The 23,166-nt window shown below is 45.0% G+C and overlaps 1 protein-coding gene across 1 annotated transcript in view; it reads left to right on the top strand.

The window, feature by feature from the left end:
* cita (citron rho-interacting serine/threonine kinase a) overlaps positions 1 to 22,246 on the top strand; it is a 66,304-nt gene extending 44,058 nt beyond the window's left edge. Inside the window, exons 28-47 of the mRNA XM_084173235.1 lie at positions 2,721 to 2,825; positions 3,077 to 3,217; positions 3,493 to 3,600; positions 3,821 to 4,019; positions 4,480 to 4,644; positions 8,760 to 8,897; positions 9,244 to 9,424; positions 9,634 to 9,725; positions 9,943 to 10,047; positions 12,123 to 12,292; positions 13,412 to 13,492; positions 13,649 to 13,784; positions 14,262 to 14,401; positions 14,575 to 14,776; positions 14,960 to 15,088; positions 16,871 to 16,951; positions 17,096 to 17,174; positions 17,270 to 17,440; positions 19,695 to 20,085; positions 20,925 to 22,246. Of these exons, the coding sequence (XP_084029361.1) occupies positions 2,721 to 2,825; positions 3,077 to 3,217; positions 3,493 to 3,600; positions 3,821 to 4,019; positions 4,480 to 4,644; positions 8,760 to 8,897; positions 9,244 to 9,424; positions 9,634 to 9,725; positions 9,943 to 10,047; positions 12,123 to 12,292; positions 13,412 to 13,492; positions 13,649 to 13,784; positions 14,262 to 14,401; positions 14,575 to 14,776; positions 14,960 to 15,088; positions 16,871 to 16,951; positions 17,096 to 17,174; positions 17,270 to 17,440; positions 19,695 to 20,085; positions 20,925 to 20,948 (2,838 nt within the window). The 3' untranslated portion in view covers positions 20,949 to 22,246. The remainder of the gene's footprint in view (positions 1 to 2,720; positions 2,826 to 3,076; positions 3,218 to 3,492; positions 3,601 to 3,820; positions 4,020 to 4,479; positions 4,645 to 8,759; positions 8,898 to 9,243; positions 9,425 to 9,633; positions 9,726 to 9,942; positions 10,048 to 12,122; positions 12,293 to 13,411; positions 13,493 to 13,648; positions 13,785 to 14,261; positions 14,402 to 14,574; positions 14,777 to 14,959; positions 15,089 to 16,870; positions 16,952 to 17,095; positions 17,175 to 17,269; positions 17,441 to 19,694; positions 20,086 to 20,924) is intronic.
* Positions 22,247 to 23,166: the final 920 nt, after the last annotated feature.

Genomic DNA, 23,166 nt, shown 5'->3' with positions numbered 1-23,166 from the left:
CCCACACCATAACACCTCCTCCATGCTTTACAGTAATAAATACACATGCGGAGATCATCCGTTCACCCACACCGCGTCTCACAAAGACACGGCGGTTGAACCAAAAATCTCAAATTTGGACTCCAGACCAAAGGACACATTTCCGTCGGTCTAATGTCAATTGTTCGTGTTTCTTGGCCCAAGCAAGTCTCTTCTTCATATTGGTGTCCTTTAGTAGTGGTTTCTTTGCAGAAAATCGACCATGAAGGCCTGTTTCACACAGTCTCCTCTGAAAAGTTGATGTTGAGATGTGTCTGTTACTTGAACTCTGTGAAGCATTTATTTGGGCCGCAATTTCTGAGGCTGGTAACTCTAATGAACTTATCCTCTGCAGCAGAGGTAACTCTTGGTCTTCCATTCCTGTGGCGGTCCTCATGAGAGCCAGTTTCATCATACATTGAGGGGAAAAAAGTATTTGATCCCCTGCTGATTTTGTACGTTTGCCCACTGACAAAAAAATGATCAGTCTATAATTTTAATGGTAGGTTTATTTGAACAGTGAGAGACAGAATAACAACAAAAAAATCCAGGAAAACGCATGTCAAAAATGTTATAAATTGATTTTCATTTTAATTAGGGAAATAAGTATTTGACCCCCTCTCAATCAGAAAGATTTCTGGCTCCCAGGTGTCTTTTATACAGGTAACGAGCTGAGATTAGGAGCACACTCTTAAAGGGAGTGCTCCTAATCTCAGCTTGTTACCTGTATAAAAGACACCTGTCCACAGAAGCAATCAATCAATCAGATTCCAAACTCTCCACCATGGCCAAGACCAAAGAGCTCTCCAAGGATGTCAGGAACAAGATTGTAGACCTACACAAGGCTGGAATGGGCTACAAGACCATCGCCAAGCAGCTTGGGGAGAAGGTGACAACAATTGGTGCGATTATTCGCAAATGGAAGAAACACAAAATAACTGTCAATCTCCCTCGGCCTGGGGCTCCATGCAAGATCTCACCTCGTGGAGTTGCAATGATCATGAGAACGGCGAGGAATCAGACCAGAACTACATGGGAGGATCTTGTCAATGATCGATCTCAAGGCAGCTGGGACCATAGTCACCAAGAAAACAATTGGTAACACACTATGCCGTGAAGGACTGAGATCCTGCAGCGCCCGCAAGGTCCCCCTGCTCAAGAAAGCACATATACAGGCCCGTCTGAAGTTTGCCAATGAACATCTGAATGATTCAGAGGAGAACTGGGTGAAAGTGTTGTGGTCAGATGAGACCAAAATTGAGCTCTTTGGCATCAACTCAACTCGCCGTGTTTGGAGGAGGAGGAATGCTGCCTATGACCCCAAGAACACCATCCCCACTGTCAAACATGGAGATGGAAACATTATGCTTTGGGGGTGTTTTTCTGCTAAGGGGACAGGACAACTTCACTGCATCAAAGGGACGATGGACGGGGCCATGTACCGTCAAATCTTGGGTGAGAACCTTCCCTCAGCCAGGGCATTGAAAATGGGTCGTGGATGGGTATTCCAGCATGACAATGACCCAAAACACACGGCCAAGGCAACAAAGGAGTGGCTCAAGAAGAAGCACATTAAGGTCCTGGAGTGGCCTAGCCAGTCTCCAGACCTTAATCCCATAGAAAATCTGTGGAGGGAGCTGAAGGTTGGAGTTGCCAAATGTCAGCCTCGAAACCTTAATGACTTGGAGAAGATCTGCAAAGAGGAGTGGGACAAAATCCTCCTGAGATGTGTGCAAACCTGGTGGCCAACTACAAGAAACGTCTGACCTCTGTGATTGCCAAAAAGGGTTTTGCCACCAAGTACTAAGTCATATTTTGCAGAGCGGTCAAATACTTATTTCCCTAATTAAAATGCAAATCAATGTATACAATTTTTGACATGCGTTTTTCTGGATTTTTTTGTTGTTATTCTGTCTCTCACTGTTCAAATAAACCTACCATTTAAAGTTATAGACTGATCATGTCTTTGTCAGTGGGCAAACGTACAAAATCAGCAGGGGATCAAATACTTTTTTCCCTCACTGTAGCGCTTGATGGTTTTTGCGACTGCACTTGAAGAAACTTTCAAAGTTCTTGAAATGTTCTGTATTGACTGACCTTCGTGTCTTAAAGTAATGATGGACTGTCGTTTTTCTTTGCTTATTTGAGCTGTTCTTGCCATAATATGGACTTGGTCTTTTACCAAATAGGGCTATCTTCTGTATACCACCCCTACCTTGTCACAACACAACTGATTGTCTCAAATGCGTTAAGAAGGAAAGAAATGCCACAACTTTTAAGAAGGCACACCTGTTAATTGAAATGCATTCCAGGTGACTACCTCATGAAGCTGGTTGAGAGAATGCCAAGAGTGTGCAAAGCTGTCATCAAGGCAAAGGGTGGCTATTTGAAGAATCTCAAATATAAAATATATTTTGATTTGTTTTACACTTTTTTGGTTACTACATGATTCCATATGTGTTATTTCATAGTTTTGATATCTTCACTATTATTCTACAATGTTAAAAATAGTCAAACAAATAAAGAAGAACCCTTGAACGAGTAGGTGTGTCCAAACTTTTGACCGGTAGTGTATGTAAAAAATAAATAAATATGCACTCACTGTACTGAAGTCACTTTGGATAAAAGTGTCTGCTAAATGGCATATATTATATTATATTATTATACACACCCTTTGAACTTGTGGTTGTGTGTGTTGTCAGCTGAATGACCTGGAGAAGAAGCATGCCATGCTGGAGATGAACGCCCGCACCCTGCAGCAGAAACTGGAGACAGAGAGGGAGCTGAAGCAGAGGCTGATGGACGAGGTAGAGAGCACTCTGCAAACATAAATAAATACACAATATTGTATTTCATTTACACAAAGTAAATAAGCCTTGTCCGGGCCAGAACGGCTCATAGGGCAGGAGCCTATCTTCTGTTTGTAGTGTGACGCAGCTTGATATACAAGTACACAGCTGGTCAGGACGTTAGTCCAATTTACACAAAAAGTTACACAAAATAGCTTTTAGCTTGTCTTGGAATGATGCGTGTTTGTGTGGTGACCTCCCCACCACAGCAAGGCAAGTTACAGCAGCAGATGGACCTACAGAAGAGCCACATCTTCCGTCTGACACAGGGCCTGCAGGAGGCTCTGGACCAGACTGACCTGCTGAAGACTGAGAGGACCGACCTGGAGTACCAGCTGGAGAACATCCAGGTAACAATACACTCACTCCCACTTACACTCACTCCCACTTTTAACACACCTGAGCCCATTTGTTCTCTGCTGGCCTGGGTCGTATTCATTAGGCAACAAACAAACTGAAACGGGGAGGGACAACGTGGTGTTGTCCAATAAGAAATGCTTATTTTCGTTTTGAAACATCCACAATAGTTGCTGGAATGGCTCAGCTCCTACAGCTAATTCCATTTGAGACGTTAGCTGGTAGCCTGGTACATTTATATTGACATTGATTCTTTCTCCCACCACAGGCTGTATATTCTCATGAGAAAGTCAAGATGGAGGGCACCATTTCTCAGCAGACGAAGCTGATTGACTTCCTCCAGGCCAAAATGGATCAGCCCACCAAGAAAAAGAAGGTGAGAGAACTCAGTGATGGAAATGTGATGGCAGTTAATGGCGCAGTCTGCATAAGAGCAGATGTTTGTTGTTCTTCGACAGGACACACACACAGACTCAAACACACACAATACATCTTAATGTCACTGCATGTTTAATTAATGCCACACAAGTCCATGGCTCCTTCTGAAGCTCCAAGTCACTCTAACTCTAACCCTTGCTCCCTCTCTCTCCTGCCAGGGTATCTTTGGGCGGCGGCGTGATGAGCTGGGGCCCAATGGGAATGGTGCTGGGGGGTCCGGGGCCCAGGCCCAGCCAGCATTGCCCATGCAGTACAGCGACATGAAGGTGGCCCTGGAGAAGGAAAGGACACGCTGCTCAGACCTGGAGGAGGCCCTGCAGAAGATGAGGATAGAGCTGAGATCACTAAGAGAAGAGGGTGGGTGGTGTTGCCAACAACCTATTACAGGACCTACGCCCATATTCATAAAGCCTCTGAAAGCAGGAGTGCTTATCTAGGATCAGGTCCTCCCTGTTCATGCAATATTATTAATTATTATCGAAAAGGCCAAACTGATCCTAGGTCATCACTCCTGTGAGTTGTTTGTGAATCCATGCCCTGATGATTGTCATAGTTTCTGGTTCAAATCCTTGTATCCCTTCCTTGAACTTCTCACTGATCTGCCATGATATTAGGGAGAGCAGTCCAGTGGAATGCTGACTTTATTCACCCTGTCTTCTTCAGGAAAGTGAGGACACATTTTTTGAAGTATTTCAACAGGGTCATAGTATATTGATGATGGAGACGATGCACACGAAGCCATGTTTCTGGTTTGTCTAAGTGTGCCAGGTGTAGCCAAATGGCTAACGTTTCCCCCGTCTTCCTCCCTCCCTCCCAGCGGCCCATTTTAAAGTCTCAGAGCACGCCCCGGCCACACCAGCCTCGGCCCGCCAGCAGATCCTCATGTCGGCCATCGTCAAGTCCCCCGAGCGCCAGCCCAACCCCAGCAGCCTCCTGGCACCCTCCAGCTCTGCACGATGCAAGGAGAGCTCCACGCCCGAAGGTAAGTCCCACAGTCCCCGCTCTCTGTCTGTCTATCTGTTTCTCTCTCTCTCTTAGCCACTTTTAGAACTCTTAATTTTCTTTCTCTCTCATTCTGCTCACAGAGAAGAGAAGGGTGACTTTTGAAAGTAAGTGTATTCCCAGTTTGAAACCATCTTCCATCTCATTGTGCTTGTTTTGATGATAAAATTTTTGTCACATGCGCCGAATACAACAAGTATTTACACTGAAATGCTTCTTTACGAGCCCTTTCCCAACATGCAGTTAAAAAGTAAGCCAATTTACAAATAGATAAAAATAAAATAGTAACACAATAAAATAACAATAACGAGGCTATATATAGGCTATATACAAGGAGTACCGGTACAGAGTCAGTGTAATGGTGTACGAGGTAGTTGTGGTGATTTGATTGAGGTAATACTGTATGTACAGTGGGGAGAACAAGTATTTGATACACTGCCAATTTAGCAGATTTTCCTACTTACAAAGCATGTAGAGGTCTGTAATTTTTTATCATAGGTACACTTCAACTGTGAGAGACGGAATCTAAAACAAAAATCCAGAAAATCACATTGTATGATTTTTAAGTAATTAATTTGCATTTTATTGCATGACATAAGTATTTGATACATCAGAAAAGCAGAACTTAATATTTTGGTACAGAAACCTTTGTTTGCAATTACAGAGATCATACGTTTCCTGTAGGTCTTGACCAGGTTTGCACACACTGCAGCAGGGATTTTGGCCCACTCCTCCATACAGACCTTCTCCAGATCCTTCAGGTTTCGGGGATGTCGCTGGGCAATACGGACTTTCAGCTCCCTCCAAAGATTTTCTATTGGGTTCAGGTCTGGAGACTGGCTAGGCCACTCCAGGACCTTGAGATGCTTCTTACGGAGCCACTCCTTAGTTGTCCTGGCTGTGTGTTTCGGGTCGTTGCCATGCTGGAAGAGCCAGCCACGACCCATCTTCAATGCTCTTACTGAGGGAAGGAGGTTGTTGGCCAAGATCTCGCGATACATGGCCCCATCCATCCTCCCCTCAATACGGTGCAGTCGTCCTGTCCCCTTTGCAGAAAAGCATCCCCAAAGAATGATGTTTCCACCTCCATGCTTCACGGTTGGGATGGTGTTCTTGGGGTTGTACTCATCCTTCTTCTTCCTCCAAACACGGCGAGTGGAGTTTAGACCAAAAAGCTCTATTTTTGTCTCATCAGACCACATGACCTTCTCCCATTCCTCCTCTGGATCATCCAGATGGTCATTGGCAAACTTCAGACGGGCCTGGACATGCGCTGGCTTGAGCAGGGGGACCTTGCGTGCGCTGCAGGATTTTAATCCATGATGGCGTAGTGTGTTACTAATGGTTTTCTTTGAGACTGTGGTCCCAGCTCTCTTCAGGTCATTGACCAGGTCCTGCCGTGTAGTTCTGGGCTGATCCCTCACCTTCCTAATGATCATTGATGCCCCACGAGGTGAGATCTTGCAAGGAGCCCCAGACCGAGGGTGATGGACCGTCATCTTGAACTTCTTCCATTTTCTAATAATTGCGCCAACAGTTGTTGCCTTCTCACCAAGCTGCTTGCCTATTGTCCTGTAGCCCATCCCAGCCTTGTGCAGGTCTACCATTTTATCCCTGATGTCCTTACACAACTCTCTGGTCTTGGCGATTGTGGAGAGGTTGGAGTCTGTTTGATTGAGTGTGTGGACAGGTGTCTTTTATACAGGTAACGAGTTCAAACAGGTGCAGTTAATACAGGTAATGAGTGGAGAACAGGAGGGCTTCTTAAAGAAAAACTAACAGGTCTGTGAGAGCCGGAATTCTTCCTGGTTGGTAGGTGATCAAATACTTGTGTCATGCAATAAAATGCAAATTAATTACTTAAAAATCATACAATGTGATTTTCTGGATTCCGTCTCTCACAGTTGAAGTGTACCTATGATAAAAATGTCAGACCTCTACATGCTTTGTAAGTAGGAAAACCTGCAAAATCGGCAGTGTATCAAATACTTGTTCTCCCCACTGTACATGTAGGTTTGGTTATGTGATTGATTGAAGTACTATGTACATGTAGGTAGGGGGTGAAAAGCAGAAAGTTTGGGCAGCCGTTTAATTAACTCTTCGACAGTCTTATGGCTTTGGGGTAGAAGGTGTTCAGGAGCCTTTTGGTCCGGTACCGCTTGCTGTGAGGTAGCAGAGAGAACAGACTTCAACTTGGGTGGCTGGAGTCTTACAATTTTTAGGGCCTTCCTCTGACACCGCCTGGTATAGAGGTCATGGATGACAGTGATGTACTGGGCCATGCGCACTACCCTCTGTTGTCGAGCAGTTGCCATACCAAGTGGTGATGCAGCCAGTCAAGATGATCAATGGTGCAGCTGTATAACTTTTTGAGGATCTAAGGGCCCATGCCAAATCTTTTTTGCCTCCTGAGCGGGAAGAGGCTTTGTCGTGCCCTCTTCTCGACTGTGTTGGTGTGTTTGACCATTATAGGTCCTTAGTTATGTGGACACCAAGGAACTTGAAGCTCTCGACCTTCTCCACTACAGCCCCGTCGATGTGAATGGGGGCGTACTCGGCCCTCCATTTCCTGCAGTCCACGTTCCGCTCCTTTTGTCTTGCTGATGTTGAGGGAGAGGTTGTTGTCCTTGCACCACATTGCCAGGTCTCTGACCTCCTCCCTGTAGGCTGTCTCATCGTCGTCGGTGATCAGGCCTACCACCATCGTGTCGTCATTAGGCACCAGTCTGCGGCCATGCAGTCGTGGGTGAACAGGGAGTACAGAAGGGGGCTAAGCACGCACCCCTTAGGGGTCCCCGTGTTGAGGGTCAGCGTGGCGGATGTGTTGTTGCCTACCCTCACCAGCTGGGGGCAGCCTGTCAAAGTCCAGTATCCAATTGCAGAGGGAGGTGTTTAATCCCAGGGTCCTTAGCTTAGTGATGCGCTTGGAGGGCACTATGGTGTTGAACGCTGACCTGTAGTCAATGAACAGCCTTCTCACATACAGTAGGTGTTCCTTTTGTCCAGGTGGGAAAGGGCAGTGTGGAGTGCAATAGAGATTGCGTCATCTGTGGATCTGTTGGGGCAGTTTGCGAATTGGAGTGGGTCCAGGGAGTCTGGGATGATGGTGTTGATGTGAGCCATGACCAGCCTTTCAAAGCATTTTATGGCTACAGATGTGAGTGCTACGGGGCGATAGTCATTTAGACAGGTTACCTTGGCCTTCTTGGGCATTAGGACTATGGTGGTCTGCTTGAAACATGTAGGTATTACAGACTGGGTCAGGGAGATGTTGAAAATATCAGTGAAGACACTTGCCAGCTGGTCAGAGCATGCTCTGAGTACGCGTCTTGGTAATCCGTCTGGCCCTGTGGCCTTGTGAATGTTAACCTGTTTAAAAGTCTTACTCACATCAGCTACGGAGAGCGTTATCTCCTCACTTCAACTGGTTCATGGGGCACATTTACAGTGCTATTCTGCATCTGAGGTGCATGTGATGCTGGGAGGGTTATTGACTGAAGGAACAAGTGTCTAAAGTATTAGTAGGCAACAATATGGAGGCAAAAATAGAGAATGATTCAGAAGGCACTCAGGAAAGGCTCCATGCCAGTTGGTAATCAATGTGGGGGTGGCTCTTGGCAAATGTAACCGCCATTGAGTTATATTTAATTTTGTGCCAAACGCCCTCAAAAGCAAAGACGGGGGTGCGGTTCAGGACTTCTGGTTTACAGTTGTCAAGACCCACCCCCTCCTGAATTAGAGCCCCAGCAGCACTTTTGACTGGAAAATACAATTTTTCCTTTAACCAGCCTTTATTTCTGCAAAGCTAAGTAGATCTGAAACCATCTCTTCTACAAATACTATAGTTAAAAGTACATACACACATTGTCATTTGCATGATCCAACTCATAACCATGGTTATGTCGTTAGAACCAAAAATATGCAAGTGCAGAAAATGAATTGCTATGCCTCATACAGCACTCTTTGTCTTGCTGTCAAAACACTGTTGCTTTCCCTTGTCAGGAACTTTTAAGTGACACGAACAATACGCAAAGTATGACCGCTGCAAACTCACTCATTCTAGTTTTCACTCATTTTCACTCTCTCTTGTTGTAGAGTATGGGCGTCGTGTGAAAGAGAGGATGCACCACAACATCCCCCATCGCTTCACCGTGGGACTCAACATGAGGGCCACCAAGTGTGCTGTCTGCCTGGACACCGTGCACTTTGGACGCCAGGCCGCCACCTGCCTAGGTTAGTAGTCCTAATGGACTTACTGCCTTTCTTTCTCATTACTGCTACAATAGCATTGCTGTTGCGCTCATGAGCAATGTCCCAGACCACTGCATTATGTTCATTACTATATTTAAACTATTTCTTTAAATCAAACTTCCCTTGCTTGTGGTCATTATTTTGAATAAAAATGGTTTACAATTATACCTGACACTCGTATATAGGTATGAAGATAACATGTATTGACAACACAACTTATAAGGAGCCTGAAAAGTACAGAGTACTTGTTTTCAGCCAACATAACTCAAGATCAATCACTCCTCCACAATACATGTATTTCCTTCTCTCTCTTCCTGGTCTACTGTAGAGTGCCACACCCTGTGCCACCCCAAGTGCTCGCCCTGCCTCCCTGCCACGTGCGGCCTGCCGGCGGAGTATGCTACCCACTTCTCAGAGGCGTTGTGTCGGGAGAAGGCCAACTCACCTGCCCTGCAGCTCAAAGAGGCCGCTGGCCACGTACGCCTGGAGGGCTGGATGAAACAACCCAGGTCTGTGTTCTCATAGTAAACCCTTTATTATGGACATTCTTCTGTTTACCTGCCTTACCTTGCTTTATGTTGGAAAGCGGTTTGAAATGGAACCGTCTTCTCCTCCTTTTCCTCTTTCTTGGGCATGAGCTCTGGGTAGGGCCCTTGACAGGGAAAATGTAACACCTCTGAATGTTCTGTTCCATAATGTAAGGTGTGTGTCTCTGCAGGAACTCCAAGCGAGGCCAGCAGGGCTGGGAGAGGAAGTACGTGGTGCTGGACGGGACCAAAGTGTCCATCTACGACACTGAACCCAGAGAAGGTACTGCTCCTTGACTTGACTCTCCTTTAGCTTTTTCTTTTTCTTTCACCAGACTGTTTTGGCAGTGTTTTCATGAACCTTGGCCTCCTGGATCATATTCATTAGGCAACAGTCTGAAACAGGGAGAGTTCTACCTGGACTTGTAGCTGGCCTGGTAGCATTGCAAAACGTTTTGCTACCGTGTGCCCTAATACATATATACCTGGTGTCTTTCCAGACTCTCTGAAGCCAGAGGAGGAGTTTGAGCTGTGTCTTCCTGATGGAGAGGTGACCATCCACGGAGCAGTGGGAGCCTCGGAGCTCATCAACACGGCCAAGTCAGGTACAACACACCTGTCTAATGCCCTTATAGATACTACACAGGTAGATTAGAGTCCACCGGTGCTTGACTTGGACTGAAATAAGTGCCGGTCCTCATTTTGAGTGCTGGTACTGTTTATACACTGCTCAAAGAAATAAAGGGAAGACTAAAATAACACATCCTAGATCTGAATGAATGAAATAATCTTATTAAATACTTTTTTCTTTACATAGTTGAATGTGCTGACAACAAAATCACACAAAAATTATCAATGGAAATCAAATGTATCAACCCATGGAGGTCTGGATTTGGAGTCACCCTCAAAATTAAAGTGGAAAACCACACTACAGGCTCATCCAACTTTGATGTAATGTCCTTAAAACAAGTCAAAATGAGGCTCAGTAGTGTGTGTGGCCTCCACGTGCCTGTATGACCTCCCTACAACGCCTGGGCATGCTCCTGATGAGGTGGCGGATGGTCTCCTGAGGGATATCCTCCCAGACCTGGACTAAAGCATCCGCCAACTCCTGGACAGTCTGTGGTGCAACGTGGCGTTGGTGGATGGAGCGAGACAATATGTCCCAGATGTGCTCAATTGGATTCAGGTCTGGGGAACGGGCGGGCCAGTCCATAGCCTTCCTCTTGCAGGAACTGCTGACACACTCCAGCCACATGAGGTCTAGCATTGTCTTGCATTAGGAGGAACCCAGGGCCAACCGCACCAGCATATGGTCTCACAAGGGGTCTGAGGATCTCATCTCGGTACCTAATGGCAGTCAGGCTACCTCTGGCGAGCACATGGAGGGCTGTGCGGCCCCCCAAAGAAATGCCACCCCACACCATGACTGACCCACCGCCAAACCGGTCATGCTGGAGGATGTTGCAGGCAGCAGAACATCACATGTGCTCAGTGTGAACCTGCTTTCATCTGTGAAGAGCACAGGGCGCCAGTGGCGAATTTGCCAATCTTGGTGTTCTCTGGCAAATGCCAAACGTCCTGCACGATGTTGGGCTGTAAGCACAACCCCCACCTGTGGACGTCGGGCCCTCATACCACCCTCATGGAGTCTGTTTCTGACCGTTTGAGCAGACACATGCACATTTGTGGCCTGCTGGAGGTCATTTTGCAGGGCTCTGGCAGTGCTCCTCCTGCTCCTCCTTGCACAAAGGCGGAGGTAGCAGTCCTGCTGCTGGGTTGTTGCCCTCCTACGGCCTCCTCCACGTCTCCTGATGTACTGGCCTGTCTTCTGGTAGCGCCTCCATGCTCTGGACGCTACGCTGACAGACACAGTAAACCTTCTTGCCACAGCTCGCATTGATGTGCCATCCTGGATGAGCTGCACTACCTGAGCCACTTGTGTGGGTTGTAGACTCCGTCTCATGCTACCACTAGAGTGAAAGCACCGCCAGCATTCAAAAGTGACCAACACATCAACCAGGAAGCATAGGAACTGAGAAGTGGTCTGTGGTCACCACCTGCAAAACCAGTCCTTTATTGGGGGTGTCTTGCTAATTGCCTATAATTTCCACCTGTTGTCTATTCCATTTGCACAACAGCATGTGAAATGTATTGTCAATCAGTGTTGCTTCCTAAGTGGACAGTTTGATTTCACAGAAGTGTGATTGACTTGGAGTTACATTGTGTTGTTTAAGTGTTCCCTTAATTTTTTTGAGCAGTGTATTTAGGTGCAGGAGGCCACAATACTTTTGAGCTAATATTCTATAAGAGGAACAGGAGCTCAAGCAGTTGAACATTTTAGGTGCCGGTACTCCGCTCTGGTGAGCTCCTGCCCAAGTCAAGCACTGGGGCCCACCTGTCTAATGCACTTATTCACTTGGAGATTAGAGTAGACCTTCTATTTCCCAGAAAACTCTCCCATTTGGAACACACCAAGATAATGAACACCTGACCTCTCCCTACATCCTAACTTGTGTAAAACTACCTAAACTGATCCTATTTGATGCCTCTTTACTGGAGTAATTGCACAGTCGTCAAGTAGCTAAACTGCTGAGCATGCCACTGTTGTGTTTGTATTTGAATGTGCTCTATAGTCTCTGTCCCTTCACTCTCTTATCTTGCTTGTGTCTGTGTGCAGACATCCCGTACATCCTGAAGCTGGAGTCTCACCCCCACACCACCTGTTGGCCCGGCCAGTCCCTGTATTTCATGGCTCCCAGCTTCCCAGACAAGCAGCGCTGGGTGGCTGTCCTGGAGTCAGTCGTAGCCGGCAGCAGGGGCTCCAAGGACAAGGTGGAGGCTGACGCGGTGAGTGGACGCGCTTGTGTGCATATGTCGAAAGCCATCTTCAATCTCTAGTCGGTTGATATTTGAAGTGTTGTTACTTTCAAGGTCGGCACCGGAGTTCTCCTACTAGTTCATTACAGTTTATAGCTGAAACACACACTCAAACATGAGAGAGCAAGACTTGCTTGGTGTTTGCTGAGAGAGTAGGGTGTATTCCCACTCAATAGTCTCTCTTTCTCTCTTCCCCCCCGTTCCCTCTCTCTTTGTCTGCATGTTGTCCCTCTACCGTCTGTGTTTGTGGATGTTGTCAATGATTTTATGTGTGAATACATATTTTACACATATTTTACACTGTATGTGTAAAATTCACTGGGGTGTTGTTGACCACACTGTAGACAGCTGTTCCTAAAAGACAGAAGAACCTCTCCCCACTGGTCCAGGTAAAGAGCTGCACGAGCCTGCCTTATGCTTGGGCCCAAGCGTATATGCTTTGATTGACAGAGCATGCAGTACACACACTTACTGTATACATACCAATGCACACAAACAAATCAACATCTTTAATCACACATACAGTGCAAGCACACACTCTCTCGCCCTGAAAAACAGCCACATACCCACACATGCAGCACCCATGAAGCTCATGTATGTGAGATAACCCTGCTGTGCAGCTTTGTCCCCTGGCGTCATGCATGCACTTCCAGAGTCATATACGTCACACACGCCCATGCACCCCTGCAATACAATTGATAGATTGATTGATCGATCAATTGGTTTGTCTGGTGTACCATTTTGATTTTGTTCTTTTGATATCTTCCTCTTTTTCTTTTCTTGTGTGTAAAGCACTTTGAAATGTTGTATGGAAATTGGAAAGTACTACATAAGTAAAATCATTATTATTATTATTATTATTGCAAACCCACCCCCAATTGCCCATAGCCATGCCCATTTTGTCACCTGCTTCACCCCTGGCAACTACTTGCCTCTGTCACATCCACTGTGTACTGTAGGCTATATGACCCTCACAACTTCCTGCATTGACATTAGCAGATACTGGGGGCTTTGTCTTAGTAAAATGCTAGGTTAGGTTTACACGTTACGATTCCTAACCTGGCCTGTGTTCCTCTCCCTCTCTGACAGAAACTGTTGGGTAACTCTCTGCTGAAGCTGGAAGGAGACGACCGACTGGACATTAACTGTACCCTGCCCCTCACCGACCAAGTACGTGTGCGAGTGTTAGTGCACGTTTAATGCAGGATTATGCTTCACTATACATACAGAACCAGGAAACTTACCCAGGGAACTGGGTAAGCAATTTTTTATGATTTTAAATGTTACCTAAAGTTTCACATTGGCTTTCTCTCTCCCCCTCCATAGATAGTGTTGGTTGGCTCTGAGGAGGGCCTGTATGCCCTGAACGTCATTAAGAACAGCCTGACTCACATCCCCGGCCTGGCCTCTGTCTTCCAGATCCAGATTCTCAAGGAGCATGACAAGCTGCTCATAATTACCGGTCAGTATTGGGGACAAACTCTGCCTACTATTATAGGCTTTAGCTTAGTGAGCTACCGGCAACATGGTCTTGAGGCTCGCAGGTGACCCATTTCCAAAACCCGGTATATCCGAGTATCAAACCTGGCTTGCCTGCGGGCCTACAGACTTGTGTTAGCTCCCCGAGCTAAAGCCTGATAGAAGGCATGGGCTCTGGGAGCTAAAATGTGTCTTCAGGTCTAAGAATTTGTTCTTAGCTGGCTCGCCTGCTTAAATAAAGCTTAAATAAACAGGCAAGTTACTCAGCACTTGAGTGTAGTTCACTGAACCATCTCTGCTACACTACAGCCATCTTGCAGTTTAGCAGTACTGAGATTATGAATCGTGTTAATATAGTGCAATAACTGTTGAAACTGATCACAAATGTGTTATATGGGATGGAGGATGCAGTTGGTACTGTATGTGTTTGTTGCTGATGTCTGTACCATGTCTGGTCCAGGAGAGGAGCGGGCCCTGTGTCTGGTGGAGATCAAGAAGGTGAAGCAGTCTCTGTCTCAGTCCCATCTCCCGGCCCAGCCAGATCTCAGCCCATACATCTTTGAGACCGTCAAGGGATGCCACCTCTTCTCCTCTGGCAAGGTGAGCCACAATGTTTTCTGGTATAAAACTTTGTTTCAATCATAGCAAATGATTCACGCACCTTTTGATGATGCATTATGTTGTCGGTTACATTCCTTGAAACTGTGGACTGATTACGCCATATTTCTGGAGTGATTGTTGTCCTGACTGTTTTGTTTTTGTCCCTTGTGCAGATTGAGAATGCCACGTGTATCTGTGCCGCCATGCCCAACAAGATCACCATCCTGCGCTACAACGACAGCCTCAAGAAATTCTGCATCAAGAAAGAGATTGAGACGTCAGAGCCCTGCAGCTGTATCCACTTCACAGGCTACAGCATCATCATCGGCACCAACAAGTTCTACGAGATTGAGATGAAGCAGTATGTGCTGGAAGGTAGGTCAGCAACTCATCACACAGGATACAACATGATCAAGGTACACTGTTATCTCGGGATAACTAGGGTCATCATTAGGCACCGAACGGACTGAAACAGGGAGGGACTTGTCTAGTAAGAAAAGGTTATTTTATCTTTGTATAGTTGGTTGATTGATTGGTGTGAGGACCTCTCTCTTGCAGAGTTCCTGGATAAGAACGATGTGACGTTGGCCTCGGCCATCTTTGCGGCCTCCTCCCACAGTTTCCCCATCTCCATCATCCAGGTCACCCAGGCACCGCAGAAAGACGAGTACCTGCTCTGCTTCCACGGTCAGACATGTTTCATACACACTTCTATAGGCCGTGTGTGTGTCTGCCTTTCCGTTACGAAAATGTGGCGCCGGATATTTGACGGGCAGCATATTAATTCATTTGAGAAATGTACCGGACCCATATGCATTGGGTGCGTAACCTGCTTAAGGCATCCACCCACGGTAATCAGAATGACAGAAATCACGTTTAGATTATGGTAATTCATTTTAACAGAACACAACTCGAGGATGCAACGGTGTCCTTCTTACCTAATTCTGATGTGCACTTTGAAGATGTTCGAATAACTGTCCACATTTCCTCAGCCAACAAGACGAGTAACGAACAGCAAAAGCACTAGCCTATGTCAATCTACTATCCCCCATAGTAGAAAAGTTGACCTATTCTATTGGTCGGCTTGTCGTTCTGTGTGAGAAATCTAGCTATAGCCTATTCAGAAACACTCTGGGACAGTTGTGGGACGATAGATCCCAAAATTCATCCAACCAGTAGGCCTAGACTCTATAAAACAACTACTGAAAAAGCAAAGAGGCTGATCCAACTGATCAGAATGTTTAGTGTAAAATGTTGATGAACTATTATTACTTCACATTATAAACGTACCAATGTGCACAAGGCAGTAGACTATGTACAAATGTTTGTTCTATAATGAAATTAGCGGGAAAACACTGTCAAAAGTGCACTGCACATGCCAGCGGTTTCATGTGATAGATATTAAAATATCCGTTAGCAATTTAGAAAGAGTGGAGATCTAAAAATGCAAAAACTAGTATGGGTTGCTAAAATGACTAGGATTGTGCCTTTGGCTACTAGACAATGAAAGAAAGTTGATTTGAAAACCAATACAACATGAGAGAAATAGGCTACTGGTTTCAATGGAATATGGAAGTCTTTATAAAATAATTGCCTCCACGTTTTATGGTGGGATTTTGGCTAGGCTACTTTGAAGCAAGGTAAGACATGCCTCATAATATGAAGTAAAACGTTCAGGTTTAAAAAAAATTAAGTATGTTTTCAAATGCATACTGCCTCCAGCTCATTGCAAAGTGGTGTGTGATGTGCGGAAGCCTCCTATGCACTTGAATGGCGAATGGGAAGCGCGCTTCAATTACCGGTTGAGAAAAAAAAAAAATAGTAGCTGTTTTTAATTGTGGCCATCAAAACTGTTTTTAACACGCGATTGCATTCAGAATTGTTGTGCAATGATTGGGTTTACACTATAAAAGCAGCATAATTACATAATTCACTCCAGAGGCAAATGAACTAGCTGTTTGAGGAGCTGTAGCAGCAGCTCTCCTGCTGTCTGACAGATCTTCCGCTCAAGCTAGGCTCTGTATCTGTATGCTATGCGTGTGTGATAATATACATAAAGACTAACGAAAACACACGCTAATTTAATTCCACTATATTATGCAAATTAACCGATAAGCATGTCCGGTCAAATGTATTTCGATCGACTGGTATTTCCAACAATGAATAGGCGAAAAAGCATTATTTTGCAATGAGATTGTTTTTGTTCTTGGACAATTTGCCAGCGTCCCCAAAAAATTAGCGGCCAAAATCCGGTTATTACCGGCTAACGGAAACCCTGGTGCGTGTGCATGAGAGATGGTGTGTGTGAGAGAGGGAGAGTGCCTATGCTGTCTTTATGATTATGTAATGACTGAGTAGTGTAGCCATGCTGTGATGATTGTTAGAAATGTCCATGATATTAATTTCCACCTAGTTTGCAATGCATACCAGCATTATCACTTATTTCTATTGTGATGATTCCCTCTCCAGAGTTTGGGGTGTTTGTGGACGCATACGGCCGCAGGAGTCGAAGTGAGGACATCAAATGGAGCCGTCTGCCTCTCTCATTTTGTAAGTCAAAATCATTTTACATCTGAAACTATCATCTCAGAGTGATCCTAACAAAAGGATTGAAGAATTGCCATCTAGAAAAGTGTCATAATAAGACATAAGGGCTCAAAGGGGTTTATAATATAGTGCTCCTCTCCATTTCAGCCTACAGAGAACCCTACCTGTTTGTGACCTATTTCAACTCGTTGGATGTGATCGAGGTCCAGGGCCACTCTGCTCTAGGGTAAGACCACCTCAATGATCTTTTACTTAACTGCAACCCTGAGCTAGGTAGCATAACATTGTAAGAAATCAATGGGGGTATTGTGTCTTGGTCAGGGCCCACTCGTACGCTCACCTGGACATCCCCAACCCGCGCTACCTGGGCCCAGCCATCTCCTCCGGAGCCATTTACCTGGCATCGTCCTACCAGAACAAGCTCCGTGTCATCTGCTGTAAGGGCAACCTGGGACAGGAGGGGGAGCTGCAGAGGAATGGCTCTGGACGCAGGTACGTTAATATGGATCTTTCTTTTTCTCTCTCTTTCTTTCGTTCAGTGTCTCACTTATTCTCTCTCTTTCTCATTCATTCGACTTGGGTATGCATGGATAGAGGTACATGATGTATCTCTGTGTATGCATGTCCATCAAGGTTTTTTTTTGTGGTGGTATAATGGAATTCTGGGATTTGGAGCAACAATGGGGATTCTTCATTCTGTCACTGCACCTTCTGTTGGCTGAGCTGGTTAGTAGAGGCAGGATTGGGCCGGTCATGGTTACAGTATGACTTCAGAATTACTTCCCTTCTCTCTGATTTCGCCCATTGTTTAAATTCCACCAGGAATCACTGAAGTGCACGGTGATGGTGTGGAGCTTTTCACAGGTGGCACACTTGCAGCATGAGTTGACATACAGGTGACATAGAGTGGCAGGTAGGCATACAGGTGGCATAGGTTGGCATACCGTTGACATAGGTTAGCATACCGTTGACATAGGTTGGCATACAGTTGACATAGGTTGGCATACCGTTGACATAGGTTGGCATACAGTTGACATAGGTTGGCATACAGTTGATATAGGTTAGCATACATAACTGGTGATCTATCTGGTGATGGTGTTCTTCCATCTGATACACCATGCATCTCTGAGACCTGGATTAATGCTAGCGTCTATTCTTTGCAGGAGGAAGATTTCATTTTTTATTTGTAACAAAGCCTAAGTAAGGCAATTTTTATTCAAAATGGCTCCTGTGTGGTGTTATAATACAATATATGAAATAAAGTATGGTTACTTCTTGTATTTTCTGGGACTTCCTATATCAACCAATCAAGCACCTGCATTAATGTACATAATATTGCAGTGACTGTGTGTTTAGAGTTAGCTGATTTGACCATCCTGCCATATAGTGCTTTTGATCTTAGCTATGGGTTTCATGATGTTTAAAGAACAGTAGAGAGGGTTCATTGCTATTTTTCCTCATCTTCATAAAAAATACTGTACAAAGACAGAATTTGAAAAAGCCATCCAAAATGTCATTTGTCAACCCTCATTCAGCCGTTATCCATACATCGAAAAGTGTTGTACTCTCTCTGTGTAATTTAGGGCTGAGAAATGGGTGTTGATTATAACGCTAAATAAAGTGTAGGTGTGCCACCTCTGTGCACATCATGGATGTTTGTTTGTTCAAGTGCTAGGAAAAAGACCAGCTACAATTCTCATATAATTGATTCCATAATCCTCTGTGTACTATAGAATTGGAAATTTGACTTCTGGAGGTAACATGGTGACGATATGACGAAATGTCTTTAGCTCTCCTATCCATCGGTGGAAACAAATGTGCAGTCAACCATATCTCATTTTTCTCCGTTGTCTCCTGTGACAGAATGTGGCTAACACATTACCTGTCTGCATTATCTATAGGGATTTTAATGAGAATTGCTTTCTCCATATCCAAAGCCATTGCTTGCTGCAGTCATGATTTTATTTTACATAGCTATTGAGAGGATTACACTAGCCATAGTTATGATTGACATTAGCTTAATATGCATTTACACTGACATTAAGAACACCTGCTCTTTCCATGACATAGACTGACTATGTGAATCCAGGTGAAAGCTATGATCCCTTATTGATGTCTGTGTAGATGAAGGGGAGGAGACAAGTTAAAGAAGGATTTTAAGCCTTGAGACAATTGAGACATGGAATGTGTATGTGTGCCATTCAGAGGGTGAATGGGCAAGACAAAATACTGAAGTGCCTTTGAATGGGGTATGGTAGTAGGTGCCAGGCGCAACAGTTTCCCATGTGTATCAAGAATGGTCCACCACCCAAAGGACATCCAGCCAACTTGACACAACTGTGGGAAGCATTGGAGTCAACATGGGCCAGCATCCCTGTGGAATGCTTTCGACACCTTGTAGAGTCCATGCCCCGACGAATTGAGGCTGTTCTGAGGGCAAAAGAGGGGGGGGTGGTGCAACTCAATATTAGGAAGGTCTTCCTTATGTTTGGTATATTCAGTGTATATTTAATTGACCACTTTTTTACCAAGATCACTTCTTCAAGCTGGATGCATAAGTTGCTTTTCCATGGTTCTTGTTCATACATATACTTCCCCTCCCATGACCCCAGCAGTACACTATGCAATGCTTTCTTGACACCATCTCTGATGGTCTAACAAAATGTTGACCCTGTGATCTTTGTCATGTGGTCCCCTGCCCTCTCCATCTCAACAATGGGCCTCTCCACCCCCTCTCCGTCCGCAGCCCCAACAAGCGTGGGCCGCCCTCCTACAACGAGCACATCACCAAGCGCCTGGCGGCCAGCCCCGCGTTGCACAGTGACCCGGGCACACCGCGCCACTACCGCGAGGCCCGCACCGAGTTCCGCCGCGATAAGTCGCCCGGCCGTCCGCCACACTCGGTGGAGAGGGAGAAGTCTCCCAGTGGCAGGATGATGATGGACCCCCGTCTGGCCAGGTCTCCAGGAAGGGCCATGGGGGGGGACTCACGCCTCGACCGCTCCCCAGGGAAGCTGATGGACCGGGACGTGAGGAGGGAGAGGTCGCCCAGCCGGGGGTTCGAGGAGCAGCAACCTGGAGTTCGTCAGAGACTCCATACCAGCTCCGGTCGCACGCCCCTCACCACGGTCAACAAGGTGAGGAAGTAGACTATGTACAGAATGCTTCCCAAATGGCCCCAGAGCCCTATGTACTTCCCTTGCCCGCATTACAGGACATAACATGAGTGGTATTGGGTGACTTGTGAACACTTCCCTATTTAGTGCAGTACTTTTGATCAAAGCCCTATGGTCCCATGCTCTGTCTTTTTTAATATGGCATCATTTTTGATAGTTTCTATGGATATGCTGATTTACTTTAAATGTATTTTTTAATAAGACGTTCCTATTCCAGTGATAAATCTACTCTGCTGATGGGGCCTTAATGATATTGTTACAAAACCAATAACTAGTCAACGGATATTGTTACACTCGTTATGTCTAGGGGTCTTAGGCCTATTTAACTGGTCTGGAACCTGAATGTAATCAGCGTATGCGCCTAGTTGTTGAATGTACAGCTCTGTCTCTCTCGACCTCTTAGTCGGCCAGGCCAAGCGGATTATTATTTGTTCCGATGGTGACGAAACATAAATATGCAAACAGGCATGCCCAAACAAGATTCAAAACCAAACGAATGGCCGCATTGCCACCAAACCAACCAGCAGCCTCACGGCTCTCCAAGCTGGCACTCTGTCTGATCACCTTAATTGGCAGCACCTGATGTGCTTATCAGCCAAGCTCAGCACCTGGACAAGATTGCTGCTGCCCCCTGAGGGAATGGAGTGTGGAAGTGTATCCTGGATAGTGTGTTTTCCTATGTCCTAACACTAACCTTCACATTATATCATAACAATATCAAGTAATTTAAGTTCCTCTGCCTAACTTCTGTGTTGGTGCCCTATCACTTGACCCTATTTGTCTCTGATCTTTCTGTACAGGTGTGGGATCAGTCATCTGTTTGAGTGACAGCAGTGCTACATCAATCAGAAGAGTGACATCCCCAGCACAGCACATCACATGACTCAATTCTTAGCAGGGTTAGGGAAGAGGAGCGGGGTCATAATACTGCATCACCTAGAGAGCCCAATAGGAAAAGCAGCTAAAGCATTGAAGACTCACTGTCAGTGCTGAATGTCATGTCTATGGGTTTTTACTATAATAAATAATGGTTAATACAATGTTGATATACAGTAACAAATAAAAAATTTGATCTAACATTTGAAGTCGGCAAGGACCAAAACACAACATTTATGTCACAGACACTGACAAAAACACTTGGAATATCTGCTAAATTAAATCCTGGAAACAGCACTTACAGATGAGGCTCAGAGTTTAGAAACACAACTAAACGTTCTCCTGGATTTTCTCTCACCCTGTGCATATCAGCTAGATCAGTGGTGGGCATCTCCTAGGGACGCAGTGTGTGCAGGCTTTTGTTACAGCCCAGCACATACACACCTCATTCAAATAATCAACTAATCCTAGTCTTTGATTTAGATCAAGTGTATTTAGGTGTGTTTGTTAGAGATGATATGGAATAAAGTCTACACACACAGCGGCCCTCTAGTATTGGTCCATCCCTGAGCTAGATGACTACAGCTGACACACTAAAACTGCGCTACCCACAATCCCCAGCACCAGCTGTCTCTCGAAACAGGACCTTTATAAATCATCATAATGCTATTTGACACTGTAAATAGGCAGACTTAGGTTTCGTCCGAAATGGCACCCTACTCCATATATAGTGCAATACTTTTGGCCAGAGCCCATAGGGCTCTGGTCAAAAGTAGTACACTTTATAAAGATTAGGGCGCCATTTCAGACCAAGCCTCACTTTTTATAGATATTGAAAGGGAACCTCAAGGCTGGAAAAGCCACGTCTATTTTTGTTAAAGAGAAAAGTGATTGTTATGTGTCCTCTTGAATGTCAAATGAATATTATTCTTTTAAAAACATCCTTTATCAAGTGAGCCTTTTGCCTTGGTCCCATCTTGTGTAATGCACTTCCACACGCAAAAACAAACTTACATGCGGCTTGAGAAATCATTAAGCTTACAGCACACTACTTGAATATTCCTTTTTACCACAATCTCACCTTACCTTGTATATACCCTCCAAATTGTTGTTTATGATCAATTGAAGAAGAAAATAATGTACTTTGATTAACTGATTCTTAAGGCATGGATGTACTAAAATGAGAATGGAAAATAAATATCCTATGATCTTCAACATCACTTTCATTTCAGTGAACTACATGCGATTCGACACTGGAGCATGAGCGATAAAGAAAAAAGTAATTTATAGCTACATGTTTTAGTTTGCCTTCAATTTCCATTTTCTTTCAAATCCTCCTGAACTATTATGGGCGACATTTTCCTACTGCTAAACACCTCTCGCAGCAAGAACAAATATGGTATTTTCAGTCACATAAGCTTACTCTTTATACTTTAATATAGCTACTTACAGTTGAAGTCGGAAGTTTACATACACTTAGGTTGGAGTCATTAAAACTTGTTTTTCAACCACTCCACACATTTCTTGTTAACAGTTTTGGCAAGTCGGTTAGGACATCTACTTTGTGCATGACACAAGTACTTTTTCCAACAATTGTTTACAGACAGACTATTTAACTTATAATTCACTGTATCACAATTCCAGTGGGTCAGAAGTTTACATACACTAAGTTGACAGTGCCTTTAAACAGCTTGGAAAATTCCAGAAAATGATGTCATGGCTTTAGAAGCTTCTGATAGGCTAATTGACATAATTTGAGTCAATTGGAGGTGTACCTGTGGATGTATTTCAAGGCCTACCTTCAGACTCAGTGCCTCTTTGCTTGACATCATGGGAAAATCAAAAGAAATCAGCCAAGACCTCAGAAGAAAAATTGTCTGGTTCATCCTTGGGAGCAATTTCCAAACGCCTGAAGGTACCACGTTCATCTGTACAAACAATAGTACGCAAGTATAAACACCATGGGACCACACAGCCGTCATACCGCTCAGGAAGGAGACGCGTTCTGTCTCCTAGAGATGAACGTACTTCGTTGCGAAAAGTGCAAATCAATCCCAGAACAACAGCAAAGGACCTTGTGAAGATGCTGGAGGAAACAGGTACAAAAGTATCTATATCCACAGTAAAACGCGTCCTATATCGACATAACCTGAAAGGCCGCTCAGC

This window comes from Coregonus lavaretus, assembly GCF_964263955.1.
Source record: "Coregonus lavaretus genome assembly, chromosome: 12".
Taxonomy (NCBI): domain Eukaryota; kingdom Metazoa; phylum Chordata; class Actinopteri; order Salmoniformes; family Salmonidae; genus Coregonus; species Coregonus lavaretus.
This window is presented reverse-complemented; position numbering and strand designations above follow the sequence as displayed.